General features: G+C 39.8%; 3 protein-coding genes across 8 annotated transcripts in view; 2 read left to right on the top strand and 1 right to left on the bottom strand.

The window, feature by feature from the left end:
* LOC143274813 (V-type proton ATPase 116 kDa subunit a 1-like) overlaps positions 1 to 2,111 on the top strand; it is a 34,116-nt gene extending 32,005 nt beyond the window's left edge. For 3 of the 4 annotated variants that reach the window (XM_076579020.1, XM_076578782.1, XM_076578940.1), the window contains one exon: positions 423 to 2,111. In XM_076579020.1, coding sequence (XP_076435135.1) covers positions 423 to 525 — 103 coding nt within the window. In that variant the 3' untranslated portion in view covers positions 526 to 2,111. The remainder of the gene's footprint in view (positions 1 to 422) is intronic. The other variant, XM_076578863.1, reaches the window with a different exon arrangement.
* Positions 935 to 24,204, bottom strand: LOC143275035 (COP9 signalosome complex subunit 1-like). Its single transcript, XM_076579131.1, has 13 exons — positions 24,165 to 24,204; positions 22,552 to 22,650; positions 21,725 to 21,909; positions 21,207 to 21,368; positions 18,988 to 19,123; positions 18,415 to 18,489; positions 17,278 to 17,418; positions 16,253 to 16,347; positions 15,400 to 15,586; positions 14,270 to 14,407; positions 12,671 to 12,757; positions 12,110 to 12,157; positions 935 to 8,194 (listed from the first exon to the last, which is right to left on the bottom strand). Exons 1-13 carry the CDS (start codon positions 24,195 to 24,197, stop codon positions 8,120 to 8,122), a joined length of 1,461 nt encoding a protein of 486 aa, XP_076435246.1. The 5' UTR covers positions 24,198 to 24,204; the 3' UTR covers positions 935 to 8,119.
* A 70-nt stretch (positions 24,205 to 24,274) lies between these two features.
* Positions 24,275 to 27,847, top strand: LOC143291075 (oxidized purine nucleoside triphosphate hydrolase-like). Of its 3 annotated transcripts, none has more exons than XM_076600688.1 (4): positions 24,275 to 24,397; positions 26,051 to 26,214; positions 26,745 to 26,890; positions 27,661 to 27,847. In XM_076600688.1, exons 2-4 carry the CDS (start codon positions 26,063 to 26,065, stop codon positions 27,837 to 27,839), a joined length of 477 nt encoding a protein of 158 aa, XP_076456803.1. In that variant the 5' UTR covers positions 24,275 to 24,397; positions 26,051 to 26,062; the 3' UTR covers positions 27,840 to 27,847. The 3 variants fall into 3 exon arrangements, with proteins under 3 accessions (XP_076456803.1, XP_076456811.1, XP_076456795.1); XM_076600696.1 differs by having other exon boundaries at positions 24,281 to 24,310; XM_076600680.1 differs by having other exon boundaries at positions 24,312 to 24,460.
* The last annotated feature ends 1 nt before the right edge of the window (position 27,848 follows it).

Below are 27,848 nucleotides of genomic sequence, written 5' to 3'. Positions count from 1 at the left end.
CAAAGACTTATTTTTCCAAGGCATTGGCTTTCTATACCCTCAGTGTACAGCACTAAACTCATTCTACTCCACAGCTACATGCCTCGTACAACTCCCCTGGACCAGCACTACATGAGACCACTGCAGGAAAAACATGGTGGTTCACTAAAACAGCAAAAATCGATGGAGATTTGTTAATTTAGTCAGTCAAACAAAGCTTCAGTTTCATGCTTCCAGAATCAGTAAACGGTTTAGTTTAGAATGCCAATTGTTCCAAGCAAGAATGAACGAAATTAGAATATTTTGTTGGTACAAGAATACTTGTATCTGGTCCTCAGGGGAAGTAATTATGGTAGGAGTTAACTCACACGTGGAGCAGAATAAGGACAATTCTCGTTGTGTGCAATCAAGTGTTTAACTGTGCCTGCGTCATGTGTGTTCAGGGTGGAGTTCCAGAGCAAATTCTATGAAGGAGACGGAGTCATGTTCCAGCCGTTCACCTTCAAGGAGCTCCTTAAGATCGAATCCCTGGAAAGCCAGAAATAGATCCGACATCTTCAACTGGTGATATATGGATCAGACATCTTCAACTGGTGATATATGGATCAGACATCTTCAACTGGTGATATATGGATCAGACATCTTCAACTGGTGATATATGGATCAGACATCTTCAACATATGCCTGTTTGATCTGCTGTCTTCTGTTGGCTGTTCTTTGAGAAGCGTTTTTTGTTTGTTTGTTTGGTTGGTTTTTGTTTTTTTTTACCCAGTGTATCTGTGGTCACTTTTTGTCAAAATCAAGATACACCAGAAATCAAAGGACTAGATGGATTTGAAAATAAAAACTGCACTGTTCAGTCTTGAATTACAAAATTTTGATTATTGCTTCTGATTATTTATTTTTTTCAGTTTTATACATCAGCAAATGTTGATTGAATATGAAAATTGAGCTATTTTCGTCGTCTTTTTTTTCTTTTTTTTAAAAGTTTGTGTCCTTATTTTTGTTGTTTTGTGTATTCCCATATTCAAGAACATTAACCAGACTGTGTGAATTTTATCATCTAAGTTTGAAAGGGTGTATATGTGTTTTATCATTTTCTTTTTATTATCCTTTTGGTCTTTCCTCTTTTCGTTTTTGATGTTCTTTCATTTTTGTTTCCTTTTTTTAAAACATACTATATGTCTGATTCTTGTTTCACTTCAATTTCTTTAAACATACTTGTAACATACTTGTAACTAAGAATTTTTGATTTATAACTCTTCACATTTACTATTAAGATCTGTTTCTCGGTCTTTGTACAGAAATGGTTTTGTTGCCTTTGTCTGATTTGTAGTTTTTCCTTGTTTCAATTGTACCAGATTCCTAGCTGTTTAAAAATTGTTATTTAGATCTGTTTCTAAATGTATTTTTTGAAATAAGCTTTTTTTTTTTTGATGAAATATGAAACAGGTTCCTGTATGCTAAAACTGTATACGCTTTCTAAGGGTATTCCGAGATGTTTTATATCTGGACATTCCAATCTTTCAAACAATCCTAGGCCTTGTATTGGTCTGTGTGAAACTGGGTAAGTGAGCTTAGACCTTGTATTGGTCTGTTTGAAACTGGTTATGTAAGCTTAGACCTTATACTGATCTATTTGAAATTGGGTATGTATTCAGTGTTCCAATTCTTCCATCAAGTTTAGGCCTTGTATTGGTCTATGTGAAACTAGGTAAGTATTCGAATATTTGGAACTGTGCTTTTTTGCCTAACTATTCAGAGCTGAAGATATTACACAGTTTGTGAGCATATTTATATTGAATCTGTTAAAAGGTGTTTAATTCTGGAATACAGAAAAACAAAGACAACAGGGTAAAAATTATGTGATTGCATAATCCAAAAATATATGGTCTTAGATCTTGACCTCAATGGTTTGGACGAGTCGTTTACATTTGTTTTGGTTTTTCGAAGTACATTTTACCAATCTGTTTGGCAAGAAGTTGATCTGATCATCAGGATCTTGTGTTATGATTTGCCTTTGCTTATTTTCAACTCTCTAATGATTTCTTACATTTTATTACTCTGTTTTGGCAATAAATTTATGATAACAGTGCTTCCTTTCAATGAAGAAATAAAAAGCATTAATCTTGCCATAGTTTCTACTTGCATGTGTGTGTGTGTGCTCAGATAATCTTACTATAGTTTTTATTTTCTGTGTGGGTGTGTTAAAAACTACTCAAAAACAGTCTACCATTTAAAATATATAATTGTGGACAAAACAGACTCATGAGTCACAGTTGGTTACCATCGCTTTTCTGGTAAATTTCTGTGTAAGTAATTGGTTTATGATCTGTATCCACTACCTGATGATACATAATTATGGACATCCATGTACAGACTTGTCAGGAGGCTAACTCATCAAGCAAAATCATAAACCTCTGACGAGCAAATCTATGGAAGGTAAATGAGCACAGGAAGAGGGAAAATTGGGTTTGTGTGTGCACTGGCACCTTGATTGGTTGTGAGAGCTATCTGGTACACATGCATGCACACAATAAGAAATATTCATATTCTTTTATTTATCCAAAGTTGAATGTCTAACCATGAAAAACAAACGACAAACAAGTCAGTTTTTATAAATAATAAAAGAGACAACTGGCAGCTAATATCAGCAGACAGATATGGAATGCTGAAAGAATGATGGAACAGGATAATTAACTTGTTTTCCAGTTTACTTTTCCATCAAATCCTGTGGATCGCCATTTCTTTCCTGAATGCCTTTTCTCCCCTGCGAAAATGTAAATTTCAATTCCAGTGAGCCAAAGTAATCTAAGCCACACATCTGCTGTTCAAAAACAAAACAAAAAAAAAAGAAAAAAAAGCAGATGCCTACCCTTCACATCAACCCAACATGCTGATCATTGTGGTCTGTGCTGCAAGGTAGTCGACTAGACAAGAGTGTTAATAAGTCATGCGGGGGTGCTTCATCTTGCTGTTTGGTTTTAGACTTTCTAATGCTGAGATCACTACCCAACTGTTAATGCATGGCACACAAATGTGTTAGAAGGAAAGAAAAGGCTTTTCTTTTTCAGAAAAGCAAGGTTTCAAACAAAAAACTGTAAATCTGACCTTGTTCTGAATTTGCCAATATTGTTTTGAAAAGGGGGTTTTGTAAAAGGACAGCTGTTCAAGTTGATTTATATATATAGGAAATTTTCTATTTTCAATAAAAAGTGGGATTGTGGACAATACTCTTCAGCACTTCCAATTCTTCATCAATACAGCGTGCAAACAGCTGCTCTGGAAAAAAGAAGCGATACATGGACCATTACTTTGCAGTCAGTCTTGATGGCGTTGTTCGATGAGGTTTCATTCAAACTCATTCATTCATGTTTGGAAGCCACGTAGTTGTTGACATCCACAGATGTGTGATGATGATGAGACAAAGAAAAAGAGGAAAGACAGGAAGGTGTAAGCTTGACAGAAAAATGAATGAGAGGAAATTATGAGAGGGATGACTGTTGAGGATGCTGGCCCTGTTAGAAGACAGCACAATGGTCAGGAAGTGGTAAGTAACTTGGTAGCTGTATTGTCTGAAATATAAGCAAAATGAAACTGAAGGATGTAACTGCTATATGGTGGGCTTCCTGCAACTATTGGAGATACCACGCCTCTAAAAGAGAGGGGGAAGGGTGCAGAAAAGCTGGAACACGTCTTAAGTCAAAGATTTCAGAAATTTAAATTTTATTTAAACATGCATGCTCACAAACATACATCTGCCGCCATGCCATCTCCTGTAGAAAGCAGCATGTTTTTCACATTCAAAATATGCTGTAACAAAAGTACTTAAAATGAATAAATACAATTATCAGAACATTTTACCTGAATAAAAATAAAAGGTATCATCAATAATTTACCATGGGTTCAATCTATGTAACTGTAAGCAATTTGATTCTGCCATGCAGTGTATGTGTATCCCGTGTTCAGTCCACTTGTATTCTACATAATGAGTTCATGTCTTTTCATTGACTCACTATATGTTGTACAGTTCTTGCTCCACATCAGTCAGATCAAAGCTGAGGAAAGCCTTGTGTCTACCTGAGATTCGCACCTAGGAACAACAGGTTAAAAAAACAATGGACAGAGCAAGTGGGGTGGATAAGTCACAATGGGCAAAGAAGATGGGGCGGACAGGTCACAAACTTATTACTTTTTAAATATGTCATGCTATTTTACACTGGTACAATTTTCTAGAACATTCAGTATTATCACAAAACTCATTCTCCCAGACATGTTTAATTATAATGAACATGATAGCGCCATTCATCAAATGCAGGTAGTGGCACAAAGTGGTTAAAAACCATATCTTTAAATTTTCTGTTTGCTGTTACAGTATTGGTACTGATTAACATGTTCGATACTTTGCAGTGCTACCTACATTCAGTTCTTCCTTATTCTTGCTCTCATCCTCAAAGTATTCCACAACCATATGAACAGATCACACTCACACATTTACACATATGTGCACAGACATCACTTAAAAATATCACTATTTAAAATTTCAGATACAGAGATTATGAAAGCAAGCAGTCTGCATTTTAGCCAAGCATGTGTGTTGAAAAAACTCAGGAAAGTACAACCAGTGAAGTACAGAAAAAAAATATATTGTGCAAGAAAAATTAGCTTGCTAAATCTATCTTAGTTTGAATACTTGTCAGATAAGCGGAGGCGGGAAGAGATATACACGTAGACACTTACACACACACACAACAAAGGAAAGGTTAGTATTGATTGTTGCGACCATTCAGTCAGGAATTATTTCTGTATTAAATTTGAACTACTGCCAACAGTTTTTCTTACATGTACACACCTTTAGTTTACAAAAGAAAGTAAAACTGATTAACTGTTTCAAAACACAAGAACAGAAATAAACCGGGGTTCACAGATGACGGTTTCTTTTGTCTGTTAAAATAATTCTCACCAGTTGTGAACTGCATTTCATTCTTTTCAACAAGTTCTGATCAGGAGTGAAAGGGAAACGGTACTGTGAAAGAAGCAGGGAAATGACTGATCTAGAAGACCAAACTTAAAATGAAAAAAAAAACTCCACAAAGGCTGGGCTTTGGTTATAAGAAATCAAGCACTCAACTTCCCTTTTGCTGGTTCTTGACAGAATCTGAAGTAACTTAAACTGATCCTTGTGCCTCTCTTGATCTGACTTCAGTTTATTTCCAGACCAAGCCATTCTCTTTTCACAGCACCATTTTATGTTCTTCCTTGGTTTGAGCTGAAATGTCTGTGAGATGAAGCTAGTAGCAGGTGAGAGTCACTGGAACAAGACTTGGCAGAGATGAGTTCACTTCTGGACTTGTCTGACAGAAAACCTAAGCCCTTTCATTTCAAGCTGGAAAAGATAATGAGTTAGATCAGTCTTCCACTCCTTCCCTGTTAATCACACTGGATGCTCTATCAGGTCACAAATACAACCAGGGTTGTATACAAAATGTCTGTCCATAATAAGTCAAAGACAACATTACCCTTTTTCAAACAAAATTTTAAAATCCAGTGACTTTCTAACAAAGAAAATACCTGTATACAATTAACCCTTTCATTGCCTGGGAAACTACACACTAATTTAATTATACTAGAGCATCCACAATATAAAAAAAAAAATTTTTTTTAAAAGAGACATACATGATTCATTTTGACTACTCCAAATGATAACATTGATGTGATTGTACAGTCCTTTCAGTCAAATCAGTTTTCTTGAAAAAATCATCATGCCCATCAGTGACGCAAGACCCAAGAACTGATTCATTTCAAATACATTTGTATCTGTCCATGCAGACAATCTGGAGTACTTTTTCTCTGCCTGCCTAGATTTGCATATACCTGTAGGAGTGTCTGCTGTGCATACAAATTGGCTTCCTCAATAAATTTCTGATTTAGAAAAAGAGAAAAAAAAGTGAATGCAGTCTGTGTTGTGTGGGTCTTTTTCAGTACATTGTCACCAGTAAAATCGACAACAGCAGGCTGATTGTTGTTTGTTGTCCCTACATTGATCCCTCAAACACAGTTAGGCCATGATCCCTTGACTGCTGCCCCCGCCTCTTCCTCCCTCTGACCCGCTACACTTTGTCCAGTTCCCCTCATCCTATTTCTACCTCTACACCTCCCCTGTGTTGGCTCAGTGCCAAGAATGTCGCTCCCACTGCTTCTATATCAGTCATCAACACTGTCATGTGGGCAGTCTGCTATGTACAGTTTCACTCACTGATGCTTGACCTTGCCAGTCTCTTCATCACTCCCTCTATTTTCTATTGAATCATCCTATAAAAGTTTATCACTGTCTTCTACTTCCAGTTGACACTTCAATTCTTTCTGAACATCAGCTAAAGAAAGTAATTTTGGACGTACAGATGCACCATGTCCTTGACCACATAGTTTGGGTCAGGTGTCGCCATTTTGCTGAGCATGCGACGATTGTGTCAAAACACAGCCAGTAACCCAGCCTAATCAAATAAAGGACTACCTCATGACACAAATGGGGTTTCTAGCTATCTATAGAATCCAGAAAGATTCCCCAAGCTAAAGCTACCAGTGTTTTTGTCAACATACTCAATACAAACCAGGGAAAGGTTTGAATATTTCAGTGATGAGTTAGCTCGTCACTGCAGCAGAGAAGCATACACGGCTGCTCAGACAAGTTATCTTATCATGCAGGCAGCCTAAGGGTTAATGAAATAAAATAACTTTGCAAATCAAGACATTCAAAGACAATTTTTAATTTTCATCAAAAACACTGAAAAGAGCATGGTACATGCACATACACATTCACACAGGCATCCACACACACAGCTCAAACCTAATCATATAAAAAATATCTAAACACAGGCCCATCACACAATCGAAAATACAAAAAAACAAAACAAAAAAAACAAAAACAAGCATATATGTCAAAGTACAATAAATTAAACTAAGAAATGACCAACATGAGATATAATTCCAAGTGAGAGAGATATACATTACACTCTCCAAACCATAACACAGCAGATCACAGAAACAATGATGACACAACTAAGACCGAACACTGGAGGATGACTATGTAGTCAGCTGAGCAGTCGTCTCTTTTAATCCTCACTCGCACTGTTCTGCACACCACTAATCCAGATCTGTGTAAACACAAGCCACCACTGGACCCAAGTGCTGTGCTGCAGAAATAAGCATCACAGCATCATTTCACCCACCGTTACACAACTGTGCAGCACATCACTTCAGACACGTATCTGACCCTGTGTACTGTTCAGATTCTTTGGATCTAAAGTCTACAGCCAACGACTGATGAGAATTTTCTGACTCCCCCACAACTACTAGATCAGTGATGGCCAGAATGCCTGCACAGCTTAAAATCAGTAATTTAGTCTTGCCTTTGTGACAGGACCGTGATTAAAAGACCCAAACCAACCACACGTAACACGCACATTACCTACAAATTCCGCAAGTCCTGCCATGGCTCAGTGTTCACCATACATCAAACAGAACATCAGGAAATGGGAACCACCTAGAATGGTGATGCCTGTGCATGTGTGCTGTCACTGATCCTTGGCCATCAGAATCTGAAAAAATAGACTGATACTGAGTACCAGATATGGATGGAGCACACAGAGGGCCTGTCACAGACCAGACCATGGGCCTATAGAGGTGAGGACTGTCCACATGAGGAAAACGGAAATGTGGGACCCTGTCTAGGGGGGAGCTACAACAGCCCACTGAGACAGACACCGAGGACGCATCTCTGACCCCAATGGCCCTGTAACACTACTGTCCAGGAATGGAGGATGTTGGGATCACACAGGTGTCACAGCAAAACTCTCTGCAAATGAAAAATAGATGTTCACTGGCCTGAAATGACACTGAAACAAAACTGTCCCAAAATGAACATACAGGAATTGTGTTGGTGATGCAGCAGATTTTTTTTTCTTTTCAAGGTCTGGCAAAAATGTGACCCAATGTGAACATCAGTGACATATGAGGCATTTTCAGCTGTATTCCAAGACATGTCCCAGTAATGCATATGGAAGTCTCGAGTGTTTGCAGCAAGCGGACCCCCGCTGAGGATGTCGGTACCGGTGAGGGCAGGTGTGGAGTTTTCTGCCCCTCAGTTCCTCGCAGCACTGCCACAGCCAGGAGCAATGGACATCTCTCCACCCTGGCCTCCTTCCCGGGGAGGGCACTGTCAACACAAAGTTAACGCATATATGTATGTGCTTGCTTAATGCAAACACACAGAATAGGTTATGGAAACAAGAACATACCCAGCATCCACACCCCCGAAAATCGAGTATGGTTGCCTACATGGCAGGGTAAATACTGTCCTACACGTAAAAGTCCACTTGTACATATGCAAGTGAACGAGGGAGTTGCGGCTAACGAACAACAGAATAAAAAGAAGGCACATTCACACAGTTTTCATGTAACTCATCTTAACTCTTCACAGTGAGTTTCAGTTTTAAATCAAATAAGCTTCAACTGCAAGTGGATCATTCTGTATAAACTGAAAAATGAAACATCCAAAAATAATAAATGAAAAAAATAAGTGTCAAATAAATACACATTCACATAATTAAGAATCGTTGCAAGTTTAAACACAATGAGTCCACTTCCCCAGTCACTAAAGGAGGGCAGGGGCAGTTGTCTTTTTATTGAATATTGTGACTGACACACTAATAAAAGCACCAGCTGTACTGTCTCAACAATTATGTTATTGAACAATCACACGATCATCCAGTAACAAAACAGGAATGTGTATACCCAGGGGTCCAAAGGACCTTCCCACTGCAGAAAAGTTTCAAGTTAAACTTAAATTACAATTAAATGACTTAACTTACATTCTGTAAGACAAGCACAGTTTGATGATTCTATTTTGTCCATGTTCATGACGGACTCACTTGCACGTGATGTGTCATAAAAAACGTGAAGGGGAACAAGGACCTATCATGAGCACAGAAATTATCACACAGCAGCGCTTTGCAGGTGACATCCACTTCAACATGGTTGTCTCAGAAAATACTTTGATTGAAATAACAGAAACATACAAATATCTTAACTCTCTCCGGACGAAGGAATGCTCACACATTCCTACATAAAACGTATTCGGATTCAGACGAAGGAATGGAATAGCGTTTTCCAAAAGTAAAATTCCATCACGCACTCTACACGTGATTTTGTGATTAGCCAAGCAGAGTGTACTATTCTGGGTCACTCCACTGCCGAATGGTATGATTGGTCAGCCTGTCATGTGTGGCCTGTGTCGCACACACGCTGACAAAGTCAGTGACCGGTCGCCTGCTCGCGAGCAGGCCTGATAGCAAAATGGCGTCTGAAGCGGGTTCTTCTCAAAATGTCGCAAAACGAACAAGACATCATGCAATGGTTTAGTGTTGCTGAAGTACTTGAAATGCTACAAACTGAAGGGTCGGACATCGAAGAAGTGGATGATGACAAAGAAGAAATTGAAATAAGTGCAGAAAGTGAGCAATCTGCCGAAGCAGACAGTGATTCATCATCAGAGGTCAGTGAAGGGGGGAGGGGTGGTGGGCGTACACGTCAAACAACTGGAAGGGAAGGGAGACAGTGTGCTGTTGCCGACATGAGTGAGGAAAAGTTTTTACATTTTCTCATGCGTGATTGGCATGATGACTTGAGCTTTTTCCCCACTTTGCCCACATTTTCTGGTGTGTCTGGTCTGCACATGTCGGATGAGTGCCACACCCCCATTGACTTTTTCATGGAGATCATCACGGATGACTTTCTCCGTTTTGTGATTGCAGAGACAAACAGATATGCCCATCAAAATTTAGCAGCCAAGGGTGAACTGAAGAGGAGGAGTATTTTCAGGAGCTGGCCAGAAAATGGAGTAACACTGAACAATTTAGTGGGGTTTTAGGCCATCTGTGTGCACATGGATGTGGTCCACAAGCCAGAAGTGAAGGAGTATTGGAGCACAAAGCCAATGTTGGCAAGTCCCTTTGCTCCTTCAATAATGAGCAGGGACAAGTTCCACATGATCCTGGCCATGCTGCACGTCAACAACAACACAGATTTTATTCCACATGGTGAAGAAGGTCATGACCCCCTCCATAAGATCAGGCCAGTGTACACACACCTTCAGGAGAAATTCAAGGCTCTGTACACTCCACATGACATCATCTGTGTTGATGAGGCAATGTGCGCATGGTGAGGCAAGTCCAGATTTAGAGTATACATGAAGGACAAACCTACAAAGTGTGGCATCAAGCTCTATGAGCTGTGCAAGTCAGAGACTGGCTACGTGCACAGCTTCGAAATCTTTGCAGCAGAACCTGGCCTGAGCAACCGCCCAGTCAATGTGGTGATGAGGCTGGCAGAACCATTGCTGGACAAAGGCAGAACTGTGTATGTGGACAACTATTACACCTGTCCTGATTTTGCTGATGCTCTGGTGGCTCGAGACAGGCACTGTGTTGGTACTGTGCGCCAAAACGCAAGGGGATGCCTCCACAGCTCAAGACCCAGTGTCTACCTCAGCGGGGCCAAGTTCAGGCGTACAGACAAGGATTGTATGTTATTATTTCATTTTTTTTTACATTAGTGAAGCAGTGACAAAAATCATATGCTGCATTTTATCATAATACTTGCCACTTCCCCCCCCCTCACCCCCCACCCCCCCAAAAAAAATCTTGACTTAATGGTTTTGTTTGTGTTTGGCATGATTGTGTGTGTGTGTGTGTGTGTGTTTGTAAGTGTGTGTTCGTGTGTGTGTGTGTGTGTGTGTTTTACAGGCAGATCACAATGGTAAAAAGTATATCTACTACATACTTATATACAAAGAATTTATTTTCCCTTTATGGTTTCAAGTGCTGTGGCTGTTCTTCGGTGGATAGACAAGAAGCCAGTCCACATCATCACCACAAAGATGGACCCCACCCTGATGATCAACGTCACCACGCGTCGAGAGGAGTTCAGGAAGCCAGCAGCTGTCCAGGACTACATCCTGAACATGGCAGGAGTGGACAAGAGTGACCAGCTGCTCGCCTACATGCCGCTCAACAGGAAAACTATGAAGTGGTGGAAGAAGCTTTTTTTTCACCTCTTTACACTCTCCCTCATTCAGGGTTCTATACTGTACAATATCTTTTTGAGAAACAGGAATAGGGAGAGGATGTCCCTCAAGAACTTTGTACTGGCAGTGGGAGAGAGCCTGAACGAGCGGTACCAACGCGGCGTGGCGGCCACTGTTGGGCAGCAAGCTGCAGTGCCTGATCCCGCAGTTCCTGGACCTTCTGCTGCCCCTCCTCTGCAGACTCCACAGGCCCGCCTCACTTTTCCTGCCCTCTACCTCCTCTGGCCAGTGGCAGGAAAAACTTCAGAAAGTGCCATGTCTGTGCAGCATGCAGCAAGAGACACCCGGGTATAAACATTCGGCAGGTCCCAAACTGGTGCCAGAAATGTGGTGTTGCGCTTTGTGACAAACTATGCCAGCCTGACAAGAGTGACATGTTTCCAACTTTACCATTCTGTGCAAAACTACACTGACTACTAGAGAAAAACAAATAGAACTTTGGTGACTGCATCACTCATGTTTCTTTTTTTCAAGTTCTCTCTCCTGACATATTTCCTCGTTTGTATACTGTGTGACTTCCAGTTTGTTTTTGTTTTGGTTGTTTTTTGGTTTTTTGGGGGGTTTTTTGTTGGGGTTTTTTTTGCTCTCCAAAGTGTACAAATACTTATCAGACATTTTTTTTTTGTACTTGCAGACTTTTTCCTAATAATTTTGTTCTCATAGACATGATCAAACAATGTGAGGGTATGGTGATTCGGGGTAAAAAATTGGCATTATTTTCTACCTCATGGCAAAAGTGTAAAAATAAGATGAGAAATTAGATTTTTTATATGTAATAGCCCAACATGTAATAAACCAGTTCTGAAAGTTTCACTTTCTTACTCTGTATTTTGTATTTTTTGTAATTTTTTTTCCTAACCCTTACAAATGGGCCGTCTGTGGGGGAAAAACAAGGGAGAAAACTTGCCGTCCCAAGTGAGTTAATGAACTACACATTTCGTTGAAAATACAGCTGTCCTATATTTTTTCTCAGAATACGGTACTAACCTTGACATGGATCTGATTTTTTAGCACTGCCGCCCTCAGAATCAATGCCTGAAACAAAATACAAACGATTACTCTGCAAAACATATTTCTGCTGATCGACATGCGTAACAAAAGGCACAATGGTCTGTGTGCGTGTCTATGAATGTACATGGGAGGGTGTGCACATACGCATACATGAAGACATCTCTTCCCAATTCTTTCTCTCTTATGCCAAAAGTACCTGCCCCTTTTCCAGACAACAAACACAATCAATATTAGTTCATACAAACTGCTCTTTTTCTTTTTTTAATTATCTGGTCAACAAAGCACATATACATATGCCAGTGCTTATGAGCAAATGTGTACATTTTGTTTTCAAAAGGAGCGTAGGGTTTAGATATATATCCTTGATCCTTATGTCAGCGTTTAATCACAGATATAGTCACATTTAGATTATCAATGTTATGTTTAAAGCTAATACCTGCTTTTATAACCGTCGCAAGACTGCGTTCAGTATATCAATGTGAATATTTCAATCTAAGTATATACTTCTGAGTTTGCTCAGTATCTAAATTCACTGACCTTTGTTCTTCTTTGGTAGTCCATCCCAATGGCAAGGGCCTTTTCAAAGGTGCTGCTTCTTTGGTCAATGTCTTTGGCATACAGGATCTGTGGAGACAAGAAGACAAAGAGTCATATTTGGAAGACACATTCCCAGCTCTACTGTTCTATACTTTGGTCAAGTTCAGTTATTTAACTACGACGTGACACACTGAACAGTAGCACTGTATGTATACAAATCTGATACTCCCTACACCACCTATGCTTTCAGTTTCAGTTTCTCAAGGAGGCATCACGGAGTTCTGACAAATCCATTTACGCTACACCATATCTGCTAAGCAGATGCCTGACCAGCAGCAAAACCCAACGCGCTTAGGCAGGCCTAGAGCACAGGCATATATATTTGTGTAACATAATTTACAGAAAAAGTTATTTTGAACATAAAGCACACACATCCAATCAGCCGCATCTGCCATAAAGTGAAAGTCCATTTTGTCTCCACTTACAGAGGATGTTGTTTTCCGAGTGGTGACATCATCTTCAGAAAACTGGATCGGAATCCAACTTGTTTTTGTCTGCTTGTTGACTGGATTCTGTTACTTCGTTTATCTGCTATGTAATCTACTGCTTTCTTTTTCTTTCTATCTTTTTAAACTTTTTTTTTTCTTTTTTCTTTTTTTTTTTTATTACAATTTTACAGCCTTCAGTCAAATGTACACTGTTTTAAAGCCCCACTTCATTAACTGGTTCAATAAGAATCCAGTCTGCCAGCCGTGCTTTTCAGTCCCATCCACCATGAATTCATCCCCAACTCAGACACTGCTCTTTTTTCATGACCTAAGGGTGAACTGCGATCAAGTTCAGTTGAAATTTTGTGCAGTATGCGATTTGGTTTTAATCTGATACGATGGTGAACAACAACCATGTTGAACTGAACAGTGGTAAGACTGAAGTGCTGCCGTTCAGCGTGATCATGAATGTTTACTGTGATCAACCATGTTGTCATTATTGAGTTTGTTGTATCAGGCGGCCCAAAGTGGTGGTTAGAATTTAGATTTCAGACAGACTGTGTGCATACAGCTGATAAGATGCTGGGTCAGATTTGAGTAAAAAAAAAAAAAAAGTAGCACCTTATACTGTAAACCAAAAATTACGGTACCTATCAGAGCAGACTTCTACAAAATTTTGCCAGAGCACAACCCTTTTGTTGCTGTGGGTTCTCTTTCAGTGCACCAAGTGCATGCTGCGCACGGGACCTCAGTTGATCATTTCATCTGAATGACTAGATGCACAGTATGATTTTTCTAGTCAAACTTGAGAGAAGGGGTAAGAGCAGGAATTCTGCCACCTACCTCCTTTTCTGCTTTCTACAACAATTTAAGATGTTGTTAAAAGTTTTTTTTTGTCTTTTCAATAACTTATTAGGAATGATAATGGACGATTTTACAAAATGATCATCTCTGAATGTCCAAACCATGTAATAAAATACATGACACTGTGTCATCAACAGAAAGTAGACCACAACTGGAAGTGCTGGAGAAAAAAAAACACAACAAAAAAAGATGTGTAAAAATTCCTCTTCATGGAAACAAAGAGTAAACTGCAGACCTCCAGACTAACCTTGTTGTGAGAATCAATGCGAGCATTGATCTGGCCATCAAGGATCAACTGCATCAGTTCATCTTCCAAAGCCCCCACTGTGGTGTTGAATGCTGAAGCCATCTTATGCATGTCTGCCGACAGGTATGGGCTAAAGTACTGCAAAGGGAACAATGCACACGTACAGCAGTATGTTGCAACCTATGTCTATCCAAATATCAATGAATTAACAACATCCAAAGTTATGGAGCACAACTTTGAAAATAAAACACATATCCTAGGAGCACCCTAAGACCTGCAAGAAACATCAACCAACGCATGAAAAGCACATGAAAAGAAAAAACACTGCTTACAGCATCAATTTGGAAATGTGATATTTTCATATGTAAAGACATTCCGATTACTTTTTCACACCAACTTTGTCTTCACTGCCTTGCTCTCTGAATCTAGAATAAAACTGCTTCAGAGTTTGGATTCCACTCTGTAGTTCACGTAGTTCAGTATGTTTTGAAAATCCTAATTAAACAAGTTACATGTTTTAGCTCAAAACATTGTTTTCATTGTATATAACTTGCTAACTGATCAAAGAAACTTTAAAAAAAAAGGTTACATTTAATTCTCCAGACTCATATATCCTTCACCAAAGTAACAAGCAGATTTAACAGCAGAAATTCCTGTTCTCCCTCTGACACTATCCCATCACTTTATCACTTTCATTTTCAAGCAAGTCAAATGGCATTACTCTTTATACAGATCTCCCACATTAGTATATGACCAAACAAACGTCCATACTTTTTCCAGACAAGCCTCAAAAATTTCCATTCCAAACACTAAACCAAACTGAATACAAAATTTTTTTTTTTTCAAACTGTATACTGTCTTCAAAACCACTGATGAAAGAGACAGGCAGATATCCCAGTATTCATGTTTAATACATTCAGCTGTTTGTTGAACTACCAGAACTGGTCAAGGGTTTTATCAAAATTCCAGACCCTGAACAGGCTGAAGGCCAAAACATATATTTCCAAGACTTTTCCAGCCTCAGAAATGGTTCTCTCATTTTCCCTCCAAAAACCTTTCCAGACTTTTATGACTCTGTACGAACCCTATCAATAAGCAATAATAATGTGAATGAAGCCCGGTGGTCAGACCTGACACAGCGCCCTGTTCCTGATCTGGGCATAGAGCGGGGCAACATGGGGAGCCAGGTAGATGTCCAGCAGCAAGTTGTCCTTGATGTCTGCCAGAAGCTTCAGACACGATGCGTACTTTGACTCATAGAAATGGTGCAGGATGTCCCGTAACTGAGGCTCCAGCTCCAGAAACTGCTTGAAGGAACTGCAACGAAAGGCAACAGTGGAAACATGACAGACACAATCACAAAGCAAAGTCCTATTGAAGCTTGGCACAACGTTCTGACAAAAGCTTGCTCCCAATCAGAAAACAATAAAAGCAATACATTAACATCACACACTTCACTGCACTTCACAGGGTAAAATAAAAGCTGAAACACTGGTAGTGATGTGTGTGTGTGTGTGTGTGTGTGTGTTTGTGTGCGCACATGACAACAAATGGCAACAGTGGAGGCTTTCCAGTACACATTTGTTCCTGTCCATATATGGAAAGGCACATTACCACACAGTCACAACTACAGCAATCAGCTCATAACATTACTTTTCAGGAAGGCAAGAGAAAAGAGAGAAGCAGAAAAGGGAGAAAAAGCAGCAGGATAACAGCTGTCTTTCTGACTCTCAGATCCACACTGCGTAAAGGAGTATCCTTTTTCAGTAGTATATTTGGCCATGGGAAAAAATAGATAGCTGGGTGCAGCTAATCACAAATAAATTTGTTTTGTTGAGTAATACACAGGTTAAAAATATGTCTTTCAAAGTGAAACCCCATTCAAATGCACACAACCAGGCACATCTATGACAATAACTGATGTTTACAGAAAGTTCCCATAATCCTACTGTTCTGAACTGAAGGCAGAGCGAAGGCACTGACCTGCTTGCTATAACATTGACCTGTAACTCCTGTCTGTCAAAGGACGCCAACGCACACAGAGCACCATACGTTGCCACATTGGAGGGGGACACAAGCTGCACATAGGGAACAAGCGGGAAAAAATGTTAACTGTAGCGTACACACAAAACATATTTATGAACATTATACACAGTCATGTTATCTACAATTATGTCATTAAACTGTAAACACATAATTAATGTTATTAACAATTCTATGCCATTTTTAATCATGAACATATGCCCCCAAAGCCTGCAACCTTCTTTTTAATGCTTCAGTATGCTTTTGAAGCAAGTCACTTCAGTCAGATACAGACCCATCACTTTACAATAAGTGAACATGCAGTTTAAATCCACACTTCATAACACAAGATTAAATCCCTAAATTTTCATGTCATCACAGGTAACAACTCACACATATCTGGAGCTGAAGTTTGAAGCTTGATTTAACTCTGAATAAATAAGAAAAACATGAATGCTTCAGTGCTGGCAAATTTCAAGGGGTCATGATGGTCATCTCCATTTTTAGGCTGGCTCCATGAAAAACCCATTACTGTCATCAGCACAAGGCTTAGTAGGTGGCTTCATGTATCTGCTGAAGCAGAAATGGCATGACTGAACACCACTGGACTGACTTAGCAGCACTGCAGGATCTTCTATTGTGTGTGGCCTCATGGTGACACAACACCGATAGCTCCCTTAGGACTGCCAGTACTGGGACTGCAGCAGATGAACCTGAATGGGTGTGTATGGTAGATTTGGGAGTAATGCCACAGAAATGGCACAGATGATACGGCAATAACAAAATGGCTTGACTGTCATACTTTGAATCTTTCACTTCCAAAGAATCAACTAAAAACGCTAATCTGATAACAACAAAAACTTACAAGTCCAACAGTGGTTATCTATATCTGAATTACAAACCACAAAGAGCACACTCAGGAGTAATCACAACTGGAACAACAACTAGACTAACAACAAAACAAAACAAAAAAACATAGCACACACCTCTGGGAAATCACAGTGATCAAAATTAGCCAAGAGAAAATGCTTGGCAGCAGACTTGTACTTGCGGGTTGCCAGATCTGCTAAACCAGCGGCGCACTTCAACTGTGTCTGCACCGTTAGACTAGCCTCCTTGGCACTTTGCTGAAATGGAACATTTGTTCTTTTTTCTTATCTGAATCAGCTGAGGAATTCTGCACATTTTCTCGTCAACATACACACAGCAGCACTGATGGAGTTATCTTCACTCCCTCCACCTTGCATGTAATTAACAAGTTTCCCTTCATTTCTTCACAAATAATATTTGTTGAAGGTTACTGACTAATACATTTTACATTTCATACTGACATGAAAGTTTTCTTTCTATTCAATATCTCATTACAAATATCATCTCATTACACAGACAAGTGAAGAATCATCACAGTTTAACAAAACCTGTTGACAGAGGGGAACATTCAACCATGAGGTTAACAGAAAATGCCCTGATTCACTTTAATCTGATAATAATTTGCCTTCTCTATCCATTAAATATCAGAGATTTAACAAAGTACAGCTGCATGGTCATCAAAGATGTTTTATGTCAACTTAAAAAACAACAACAAAAGAATAAAAACAGAAAAAAAACAACTAATGACTCATGTGATTAGAAACATTGTGGGATATTTGCCACCTCTTCAGTGAGACAATGATAAGACACTCAACAATGTTTACATCTCATCTGCTGTGTGAAACAGATGTACAATCCTGCTTATATCATAATCTTCTCATCCATATACATACACACATACATAGACAGGTGTACAACACAAGCTAGCTACAATGTTTTCTTTCATTGTTCCCCCTCTTGATGAGCAATCAAAACCATTTCACTCATGCCAGGGATTTTCCTGTTCAACACTTTTTCAGTTTCACAGCCACACACCCTGCTGAAAACTTAATGCACAGAAGTTCCACCCACTCACAAGTATTTTGTAAAGTTTTATTTGTTTCAATTATCTTACTTCCCTTTCCATTTGAACACAGTAAATCTCCAAACACAAATCCATTCCTGCAACTCCATAGTATAACAATTAACATTTCATAATCAACCTTTGTAATGTAACATTTCGTAATCAGCAATGTCAGAATCAGGGTACTTACATCTGATTCTGGGGTCGATTCTGCCTTGTTGACGTAGCTCAGTACATGAGACCAGTTTTGTAAATATACACTAACCTGCAACAAAGATACCACTGTGGAAATGTTCAATGACCAAAATCAGACAACAAAAATCACAAGTTTGTCACTCAAAACTACCTTTACTTCTACACTTTCCACCATCTTCCTATCAACAACATTTCTCACTGTTGACTCTCAGGAAAATGTTGGCCAAAGAAATCTGTTACACTTTCATAATCAATAAATATTTTCTCTTCAAGGACAAAGTGCTCAACTATACAGTTTAATAACAATTTTCTTTTAATCACCAATAAAATATAAAATAAACAATAATCAAAAACATTAAGTATTTCACCTGTAATGAACCTAACTGGTCTGAATAATAACAGCATAAACTAGACTTATCAAAAAAATCTCTTTCCATTTCAAAACCTGAAGAACACATCTTTAACAAAGAAATTCCAGTCCCCTTACACCATTAGCAGATCTTAAAAGTTTATCCATACCAGTTCTTCTTCAGCCCTGAGAACACACATAACTGGCACCATGGCTCACCTTAATCACATTTAAGCACATGTTGACAACATGTTTGGGGTTGGTGCAGTAATCACGGGCACGCGAGTAACACTTGAGGGCATTCGTCAGGTCTCCACAGTCTAAATAATGGTCTCCAAGGTCATCATGGCCTCGCCTGTCCAAACACATGTTCATGGTTCTTCACACCAAAGCTTTATAACAATACAGAAATATGGTACTGGGTACAACATCATCTTTATGAGTTATCAAATACTTGGTTCTACAAACTACAGAGTACAGCACTCTCTGGTGGTCTCAAACTAAAATGGATCTCCACTGTATCAATCAATGTAATTATCATAAATAAAAGATATAAATAATTCAAAAAGACCTCATTTTCCCCATCAACTTCCAGGCCTGTCTTTAGTTACTGTCAAATCACAAGTGTCGATGGCTTCAAGATGGCCGTACCTGGAGGAACATGCTTCACACTTCCCACTTCAGACCAGGTCACTAATCAACCCTGGCTCTGGCTCCATGACCAAGTGATTCAAGTTGAAAGAATGGCACAGCAGATACTGTCTTGACGTGGGACTCTTCTTGGTAGTCCATCACAGTCTAAGGAGGACATGGTCAGTGTTCTAAACAATGGGTGGAGTTGAGTTATGCATGAGGTTGTTTTAAGTGAAAAAGCTGTTGCACAGAGGCAATCCTACTCTCACAGCAGATGGAACCTTGACCCAGTGGCAGAGGGAACCGCCACACCTGGAGACCCCTCCTGCTGCAGTGGATGACCAGGTCTTCTTACGGTCTCATCATGCTCTTGGTGATCCACAAAACCTGCTGGAGCTGCCCTTCTGACAATTGGACCTTACTGACAGTCTCACCTGCCAAGTCAGCTGGACCCAGTCATCACATGTATAGGTAGACAAGCCCTAACTGAGGGTTTCTGACCCATCGGCGACACTCACCAGGTTTGGCTGGCCAGTGAAAGCCATTACCTGTGTTGTAACCACTGTTGACTGATGCATGCAAACAGCTATGAGAAGCTGGAGGTGAGAGCTGAGTAGCTAGGTAGTGACCAATCATGGACAAACTGCTCCAGAGAGCAAGACGTTTCCTCATCAGACATACTACCCCTCCCTGTAGAATCAGGCTCAACTAAATACAACAAATGCCCCCCATACATTCCGTCTGTCTCCCATTTGCACTACAAAATGGAAAAAAACAAAACAAAAAAACATTGTGCCTGTCTCCCGTTTGCACTAAAAATGGAAACTTCTGACTAGAAGAGAGAAATGCAATGAGTACTAAGCCTAAAACATGGAGTCCAGGATCCATTGTCTCTTCATTTCCCTGTGTGACTTCTCAGCTTTCACCTGTTATACAATGGGTCTCAAAGTCAAATGAGCTGTATTCTAAGTCCAAAGCAATGCTGCAAGGCACAACACAGTGTGAACTGCTGTACGTCACAGAGTGGCTTGTCTCAAGAGTGCATGTTCCCATCAATGTAGCTTGAAAGGCTGGACAATACAAAAAAAAGGAACAAGAAAAGAAGAAAATTATTTTTTGTACATTAAAAAACAGCCTTTACTGTATGATGCGAGAAGAAGTGGAAAATGAAGTCTGGGGAACACTATAAAAAGCATGGGTGGGACTGGAAAAATGTTTGAACCCTGAAAATCTGGGGTCTGGGGGTCGCAGTCGGACCCTAGTGAGGGTCCATGGGGCAACACACCTTGTGATAGTCAGGAGGCAAAGCCCCCTGAAGCTGGGGAAAATTTGAAAACTGCCTTCTGCGGGCTGTTTTTCCCCACACTACACAGCTGCCATACTGAACCATATGACTGCACTCAAACACACCTCACGTGGTGCATCGACTTTACACAGCCACAATGCCAAACTGCTCTCTAGTGCATCTTTCTCCTTCATCCCCACCTACTTCCACTTATTTTTCACACGTTTGTCTACCTGTCTGGCTTGACTTGCATGTTCCTCTTTTAAGGCCTTCGTGCTGAATTCAAAGATGGTGAGCAACTGTCTGTAGTAAGGGGGATAACTTACTAGTACACTTACAATCAGCAGTGAGATGAGCCTCAGACTAACCAAGCGGGGCAAACTCAGATGAAACAAAATGAACAAAATAAACTGGCGAAAATAGTTGGGGTTTTTTTAAAGCAAAACTTTGAACGCACAAAACAGACATTACCATCATAAGAAACTACACAGACACATTCGCACAAAAACCAGTTCTTAACCGTATGCTTTCTTTGATGGAGTTGCTCTTGTAGTTCTTCAGATCAGTGTCCAGTTTCTCAAGCTTGAAAGCAGCTTTCTTCGCTGTGGTTTCCATCCAGGGTACATCAAGAGGGGGAACACTGTGCACTGACCCAGTCACTGCATCTGGTAGGGTGCTGTTGCTGCAACAAGTGTTGAACATAAAGTCACTAACGTAATGCTAGTGCTTGCCAGAAACATGTTTGTGCATGTATACACACTCCATATAAATCCATGTAACATCTCCCAGGTTCCAAACTGTTAAAACCAGTTCTAATATATCAGTATATCACTCAGAATACACACAGCAGAAGCTGGAACAAAGTGCACATTAACTGCTTTGGAAGCACACAGTGATACACACATCCTTGTCACAAAATCACACTCATATTTTGTCCACCACTGACCCATAATATACACTTATATGGTGAAGTCCATTCGTAGGGAGAGGGGAAAAAAAGCCAAATATACCACAAACATGCAGCTAAACACAACTTACGCAGAAACTGTGTCAGCCAGTTTGCGATGCAGCACACCATAGAGAGTGGTGTTGTAGGTGGTCATGACATAGTTGAGAGCCATGCGCAGTGCCTCCACCCTGAGAGAGGGGCAGTGGTCAGCAATGTAAACAAGGCGGTGTAAGCGTGCCAGCCCTGTGTACTGAGCTGCTGTCTGCTCAAGGTCCTGCCGTGTGCATATACCTCAGATGTCTGAATCAAAACTTCAGTACATGCATAATATTCATGTGCAGTCCCTTTTTTTTCACCACAGCACTCATATTTTTTAAGTAACTTAGTCTATAAATCATATTATCACTGTTGACAAAATATGCACTGTGTGCTGCAAAGTACAGATAATTTCACAGTTTCATAAATTTCCTTGCAAACTAAGTTATTGTTGTTTTTCATTATAGTGAATAAGACACAGGGAGGGACACCAGAAAAAATATGTGCTCACACTTGTGTGTGCATACATGTCTGCACATTTTTGTGTAATATATATACACACACATTTGTGCATATGTGTGTGCATGCATGCCCACACATAATCTGCTGGTTGTAATCTGTAAACAATGTAACAAACTTTGTTTTTCATCAGATATGACATATATGTGTTGGCTGTTTCATATTTGCCAAAGCACCTGTCAAAATACAATGTCAATAGTAAAGGACTATGAGGTTTGCATTATTTAATGTTTAAAATCTAATACAATGTCAATAGTAAAGGACTATGAGGTTTGCATTATTTAATGTTTAAAATCTATCTCGTATAGAACTTATATTTCTTCATAAATCATAAACACATTGTTGTTAATGGATAACTTACAAGAGAAGGATTTTCCACAATGTACTGTGGTTCTTCTTCAACATTGTCATTCTCTTCAGGGGCACCATCCACTTGCATAGGCTCCACAGCAGCCTGGTTCTATAGAGAGACCACAAAGTGACATACACACACTGACAAAGCAGACACATATAACAGCGACAGGTATAAAAGTATAGTGAAATAGAAAAAAACAACCACACACACACAACAACAACAACAAATAATCACCATGCACCCTGATTTAAATTATCTGAGATAATTCAGTACCAACATAGCACATGTATAACAGTGCATATGGTTATAATACTTTTATTTGGAACTGTCCAATCTACCCTTTTACTAAATGACAACAATGAAAAGATATAGATCATAAGATACATAGTATATCAGGGTTCGTCACTAACGGGAGCGCTGAGCAGAACGCTCTGAAAAATCAAATTGCGCTCTGGAAAATTCCTTGACTCAGAGCGCTTGCGCTCTTGATTTTGAAAAGACATAAGCATACACTACTGTATCTAAATTGTTATTCCATTGTCCATCACAAACAAGAGTCAAAAGCGCGATCGTTTTGCATTTACCGAAGTTTGAAAGCCGTCTGTTTACGTTTTGTTAGTTCAACCGGAAGTAGGCCTAGTGAAGTGTGGTCCAAGGAAGAGAAGGCCAAACTTTCAAAAGCGTCAGAAAACTGAGAAGCCGGAAAGTGAGAGTGAGGAGAATGGATTAAGTGACTCAAGTATCGAAGAGGAATTGATGTAAACAAGAATTAAAGGTGAGAAAATGAATTTATGTTTGAGACTTGTTGCTCTATGTTTTTAGTGTGCGCTCTTAGTTTTCAGTTTGCGCTCATCAAAATTCTGAAACTAGAGCGCAGGCGCTCATGTGAAAAAATGTTAATGACGAACCCTGTATATGCTATGATTGAGAAAAGCTGTGTTGCATCACGGCTGGAGGGTATAGCCCAAACGTCACACAAATCAGTCCCAAAACTTACAGAACTTTGCAAGTTTATGACTGGAAGCTGTAACTGCTTAACAGGTGGCCTACTATGATTTCCTCAAATCACCATTCCAAATTCTTTTAGTTTTGAGTTTTAATTACATGTTTTTAATGGAATGATTCGTTGGACAAAGTAGTATAACCAACATGTAGTTATGGCAGCCACGTAATTCTAAATGGGTAAAATCGATATAATGTTACGAGACCTATCGAAATTTTAATCATCAATAATATTTGTTCTCAAAGTAAAACTGACTTGACCTTGCTGGTCTGGCCTGCTCACAAACCTTGACTGATATCACACATTCTATCTTTTCTAAACACAGTTGAAGCCAAAATTCCTGTTAACGAGTTAAAATGTAGTCACATTCTCACAGATCACTGTCAAGTTTACATTAAATTCTGTTCATCTCATATTATCATTTTACGTTATCTGGAGTCTGCAGAGTAATCGAAACAAGCATTCTTGAGATGGGTGTCAATGTGTATTTTCGTTATGTCTACAACTGTTTTCTAACATCTCAAAATGAATGCGTCTTTATGCAAAGAATCTACATTCGCACATAATGCTTGCACTTAACAACATTCCAAAATGATGGCAGAACAATAAACACAACCTGAAAAATCCCTTGCTGCAGTGTCAACGGCATCCTGATATTGCGTCTGAACCGGAAGTACTATTTGCAACAGTATCACGTGATCAACCTTAAACCTTCAAAAGGTGAAAGGTCAACAAAAAAGCGCGTGGACAACACGTTGTCAGGTGCCGTTGATGCAAAACTGAAATCTCCTCTGTCGAAAGTCCTCAAATGCTTTTATAGATTTGTGACCAAAAGGATCATTGTGAAAGGTGCTTCAACAACAAACAACATCCTTACATCTTTGATTTGAAATTCTAAAAAAGACGTGATAGGTGAATTTATCAGAAGTCACTGACAACAATAACATACTGTCACGCTGACAGCAACAGCACACACACACACACACACACACACATCTATACAAGCGCAAAAGTTGCTTAGTAGTTATTTCACTTGATCTGCTTTTCCAAATCGCTAATCTGTTTTTGTTGGAATATGAATTATACATTGTAAAGTTTACACTAAAAAAAAGGCTTCAAATAAGTATGTACTCACTATCCAGAGTGACTGAGCGCGTTGGGTTACGCTGCTGGTCGGGCATCTGCTTGGCAGATGTGGTGTAGCGTATATGGATTTGTCCGAACGCAGTGACGCCTCCTTGAGCTACTGAAACTGAAACTGAAACTATCCAGAGTGTTCCCCAGTGTTTGATTGCTGCTTCTCCTATGTGTTGGAGACGTTCACTGCAGTTGGAAACAAAGGTTCACAAGCCTGATGATGAAGATTCCTGGACTCCACGCTAAAAGGCAAAATGGGCGATGCTAGCTTTAGTTGCTGCCCCATCATCAGCATATAAATATATAAAAAGTGTCAGTGGCAATAATTTCAAGCTGCTCATTCGAGTCCTCCATAGACAGCCACACCTGGATCGTCTGTCACAGTTTTGGCGTTGGCAGTCCACAGGAAACTATCGATGTTAAGTCACCAGGAGGCCATGCACACACCATGTAGAGGAGACCCTGCACTGCTGCAGTCATGTTGGTGGTGTTCAATAGTGCCTGTTCTGATTGACATACTTAGGACACCATGCACCTTCTAAGGCCCCTACTGATGACAATAATAACTCAGTCGCTGAGCCAAACTGAGTGAGTGTCCCCACCATGCAGAGGAAACACCACCACATCCCTCCAAAAATAGTCCTTATGAATCTGCTGATGCCGAGGACCTTGACAAGACTCACCCTAAACATGGAAGTGGAGGGGGATCAAAACTGAGAGCAGGGCTTGAAAGGCCACAGAACTTGGGACAATTTTTTCATATACTGATGATAAAGATCGAGAAATAGGATGACGATACTGCTGTGGAGGTAGATTTTAGGTTTGGGACAACATTTCAAGGCTGTACTCTACTCTTCCTTTCATAATGGTACCTCCACATTAACCTGGCCCAAGAGATACAGACACTCGCAGTGTTGGTCAGGAAATATGAGCAACACACTCAAAGATGCATCTGTAAAGTGGATGATAATCGCCTGTGTGGTCCCAGTCTTCTCATTTAAGCCCATAGTACACTCAACTCTGGGTAGGAGCTGGTTGCGGGCTGGAAAAAACCCACCTCCACTGGGAATCAAACCTGCATCTTTCCTGCCATCAGTCCACAACACTAACCACTGTGCTGTTTCCTTTCACAGCACCTTTTATCCTTCACTCCTGTTTTTAGCAGGCTGTGAAGGCTGAGATGAAGATGATAGCTGATGAGGACTGGAACCAAATGAAGGAGATTACTTCCCAGTTTTTTTTTTCTTGCATTTGACAAAGTCAAAAAGTCAGTCTTTCGCTGACAGTTTACCATTTTTCTTGAGTCACTGAACCTCTTGAGTGTTTCAGGCATTTGATTTAATTAAAAGAATTGTTCTGTTTCAGAGGACCAGAAAGATGGCTTGCAGAAAAGTGCTATCCTTGGTATTTGTTCGTGAAGCATCAAAGATTTTGCTTGGCTACAAAAAGCGAGGGTTTGGCCAAGGCTGGTGGAATGGGTTTGGAGGTAAAGTGGAAAAAGGAGAAACTATCATGGAAGGTGCTTTGAGGTAAGTTAATGTAACATGTTGTTAATGAACTAATGCATCATGGCTCTCTCTCTCTTTCCCTCCGACTTACAAACATGGCGCACACCCACACTTTCACATATAAACGTCATTGGGACTTATTTGTCTTGAAAGCTTTTCAATGAAATATCATGTACTCTGAGAGACTGTGCTGATGGTAAAAGTTTGATTGCATTTTGCTGCAGTAACTTGATCCGCACGAATGCACATGCACACAACACACCCGTCCAGAATCTATGTAGGCAGCTAACACAGGTTAACATACAGGGAAGGCCATGTGTAACAGCCAGTCCCAGTTCGATATGTATTCAGCTTATCATGATCTTCCCAGTTTTTTTTTTTTTTTTTTTTTTTCAGCTTTACTGACGAAAGGAATTGGTTGGTTATGGAGTTTTACTCTCTCGATTCTTTAAGGTTGTTTCTTGAGATTGCAAATGAGCACATGCTTCCTCGTATCCAATGTGTAAGCAGGAATACCATATGACACTGACGGAATCATTTGTGATGTGCAGAGAACTGAAAGAAGAGTCAGGACTGACTGGACATGACCTGAATGAGATTGGAATGCTGACATTTGAGTTTGAAGGTGATCCTGTTCTGCTGGAAGTTCATGTATTTTCCACAACAAAATACACAGGACAGGTCACAGAATCTGAAGGTAAACCTATGGGCAATGTTCTTATTGATTTTGATGTATACCATACAAAGTAATACATTTGCTTTTATTGGATATTGGTACACATTGATGCTCAAGGCCTGACTAAGCGTGTTTGGTTACGTTGCTGGTCAGGCATCTGCATAACAGATGTGTAGCATTTATGGATTTGTCTGAATGCAGTGACACTTCCTTAAGTTACTGATACTGATACACATTGATGCTGATAATTTGCAAGCTGTAGGGATGCACAGATGAATGGCTGATTTTTCTGTTACATATAAATTTTTTTTAAAGATTTGTTGTTGTTTTTTTAATGTAGTCTGTGTTTGTGCTTGTTTGTTGTTTTTTTTCAGTGCATGAAATATTTCTCACAAGTTTTATTTGATGCTGTAATATCATAACAATTAGCATTATAGACATTTTGTTTCAGTGATGCTTCTTTTTGCTTCATGGATTTGGTGGGGGTTTTTAATAGTTTGGTCATCAATGTGTTGTTTTGTACAGTGTGTGTGTGTGTGTCTATGTATGGGTATGTGCATGTGTTTGGTGTGTGTGTTTGAGTGTGAGACAGCACAAGGACTGTGATTCTGAATTCCTACACACACACACACACACACACACCACCACCACCACCACCATGCCACACCACACACACACCACACCACACTACACACACCACACCACACCACCACACAACACACACACACACACACACACACACACACACTGAGGAATACAGAATAACACATTCTTATATCTATATTTTTCAGAGATGAAGCCACAGTGGTTTGACATCAAAGACATCCCTTTTTCACAGATGTGGTCAGATGATGTGTACTGGTTTCCACTTATGCTGAAGGGGTCAAAGTTCAAAGGTCACTTCTACTTCAAAGGACTACATGAAATACTCCGGTACAAATTAGATGAAGTTGATAAAATTGACTATTAAACTGCTCTT

Source organism: Babylonia areolata, chromosome 1, assembly GCF_041734735.1.
Source record: "Babylonia areolata isolate BAREFJ2019XMU chromosome 1, ASM4173473v1, whole genome shotgun sequence".
NCBI lineage: Eukaryota > Metazoa > Mollusca > Gastropoda > Neogastropoda > Buccinidae > Babylonia > Babylonia areolata.
This window is presented reverse-complemented; position numbering and strand designations above follow the sequence as displayed.

Bases quoted from the DNA above. Each gene is read 5' to 3' on its own strand.
- LOC143275035 (XM_076579131.1), bottom strand. From the start codon at position 24,197: ATGCCGTTGACACTGCAGCAAGGGATTTTTCAG. The intron at 18,490-18,987 runs GTGAGCCATGGT...TCTTTGTTGCAG, and splicing joins TGTGCTTAAATGTGATTAAG to GTTAGTGTATATTTACAAAA. The intron at 12,758-14,269 runs GTTAGTCTGGAG...TTGTCTCCACAG, and splicing joins GCATTGATTCTCACAACAAG to ATCCTGTATGCCAAAGACAT.
- LOC143291075 (XM_076600688.1), top strand. From the start codon at position 26,063: ATGGCTTGCAGAAAAGTGCTATCCTTGGTATTTGTTCGTGAAGCATCA. The intron at 26,215-26,744 runs GTAAGTTAATGT...TGTGATGTGCAG, and splicing joins ATCATGGAAGGTGCTTTGAG to AGAACTGAAAGAAGAGTCAG. The intron at 26,891-27,660 runs GTAAACCTATGG...TATATTTTTCAG, and splicing joins ACAGGTCACAGAATCTGAAG to AGATGAAGCCACAGTGGTTT.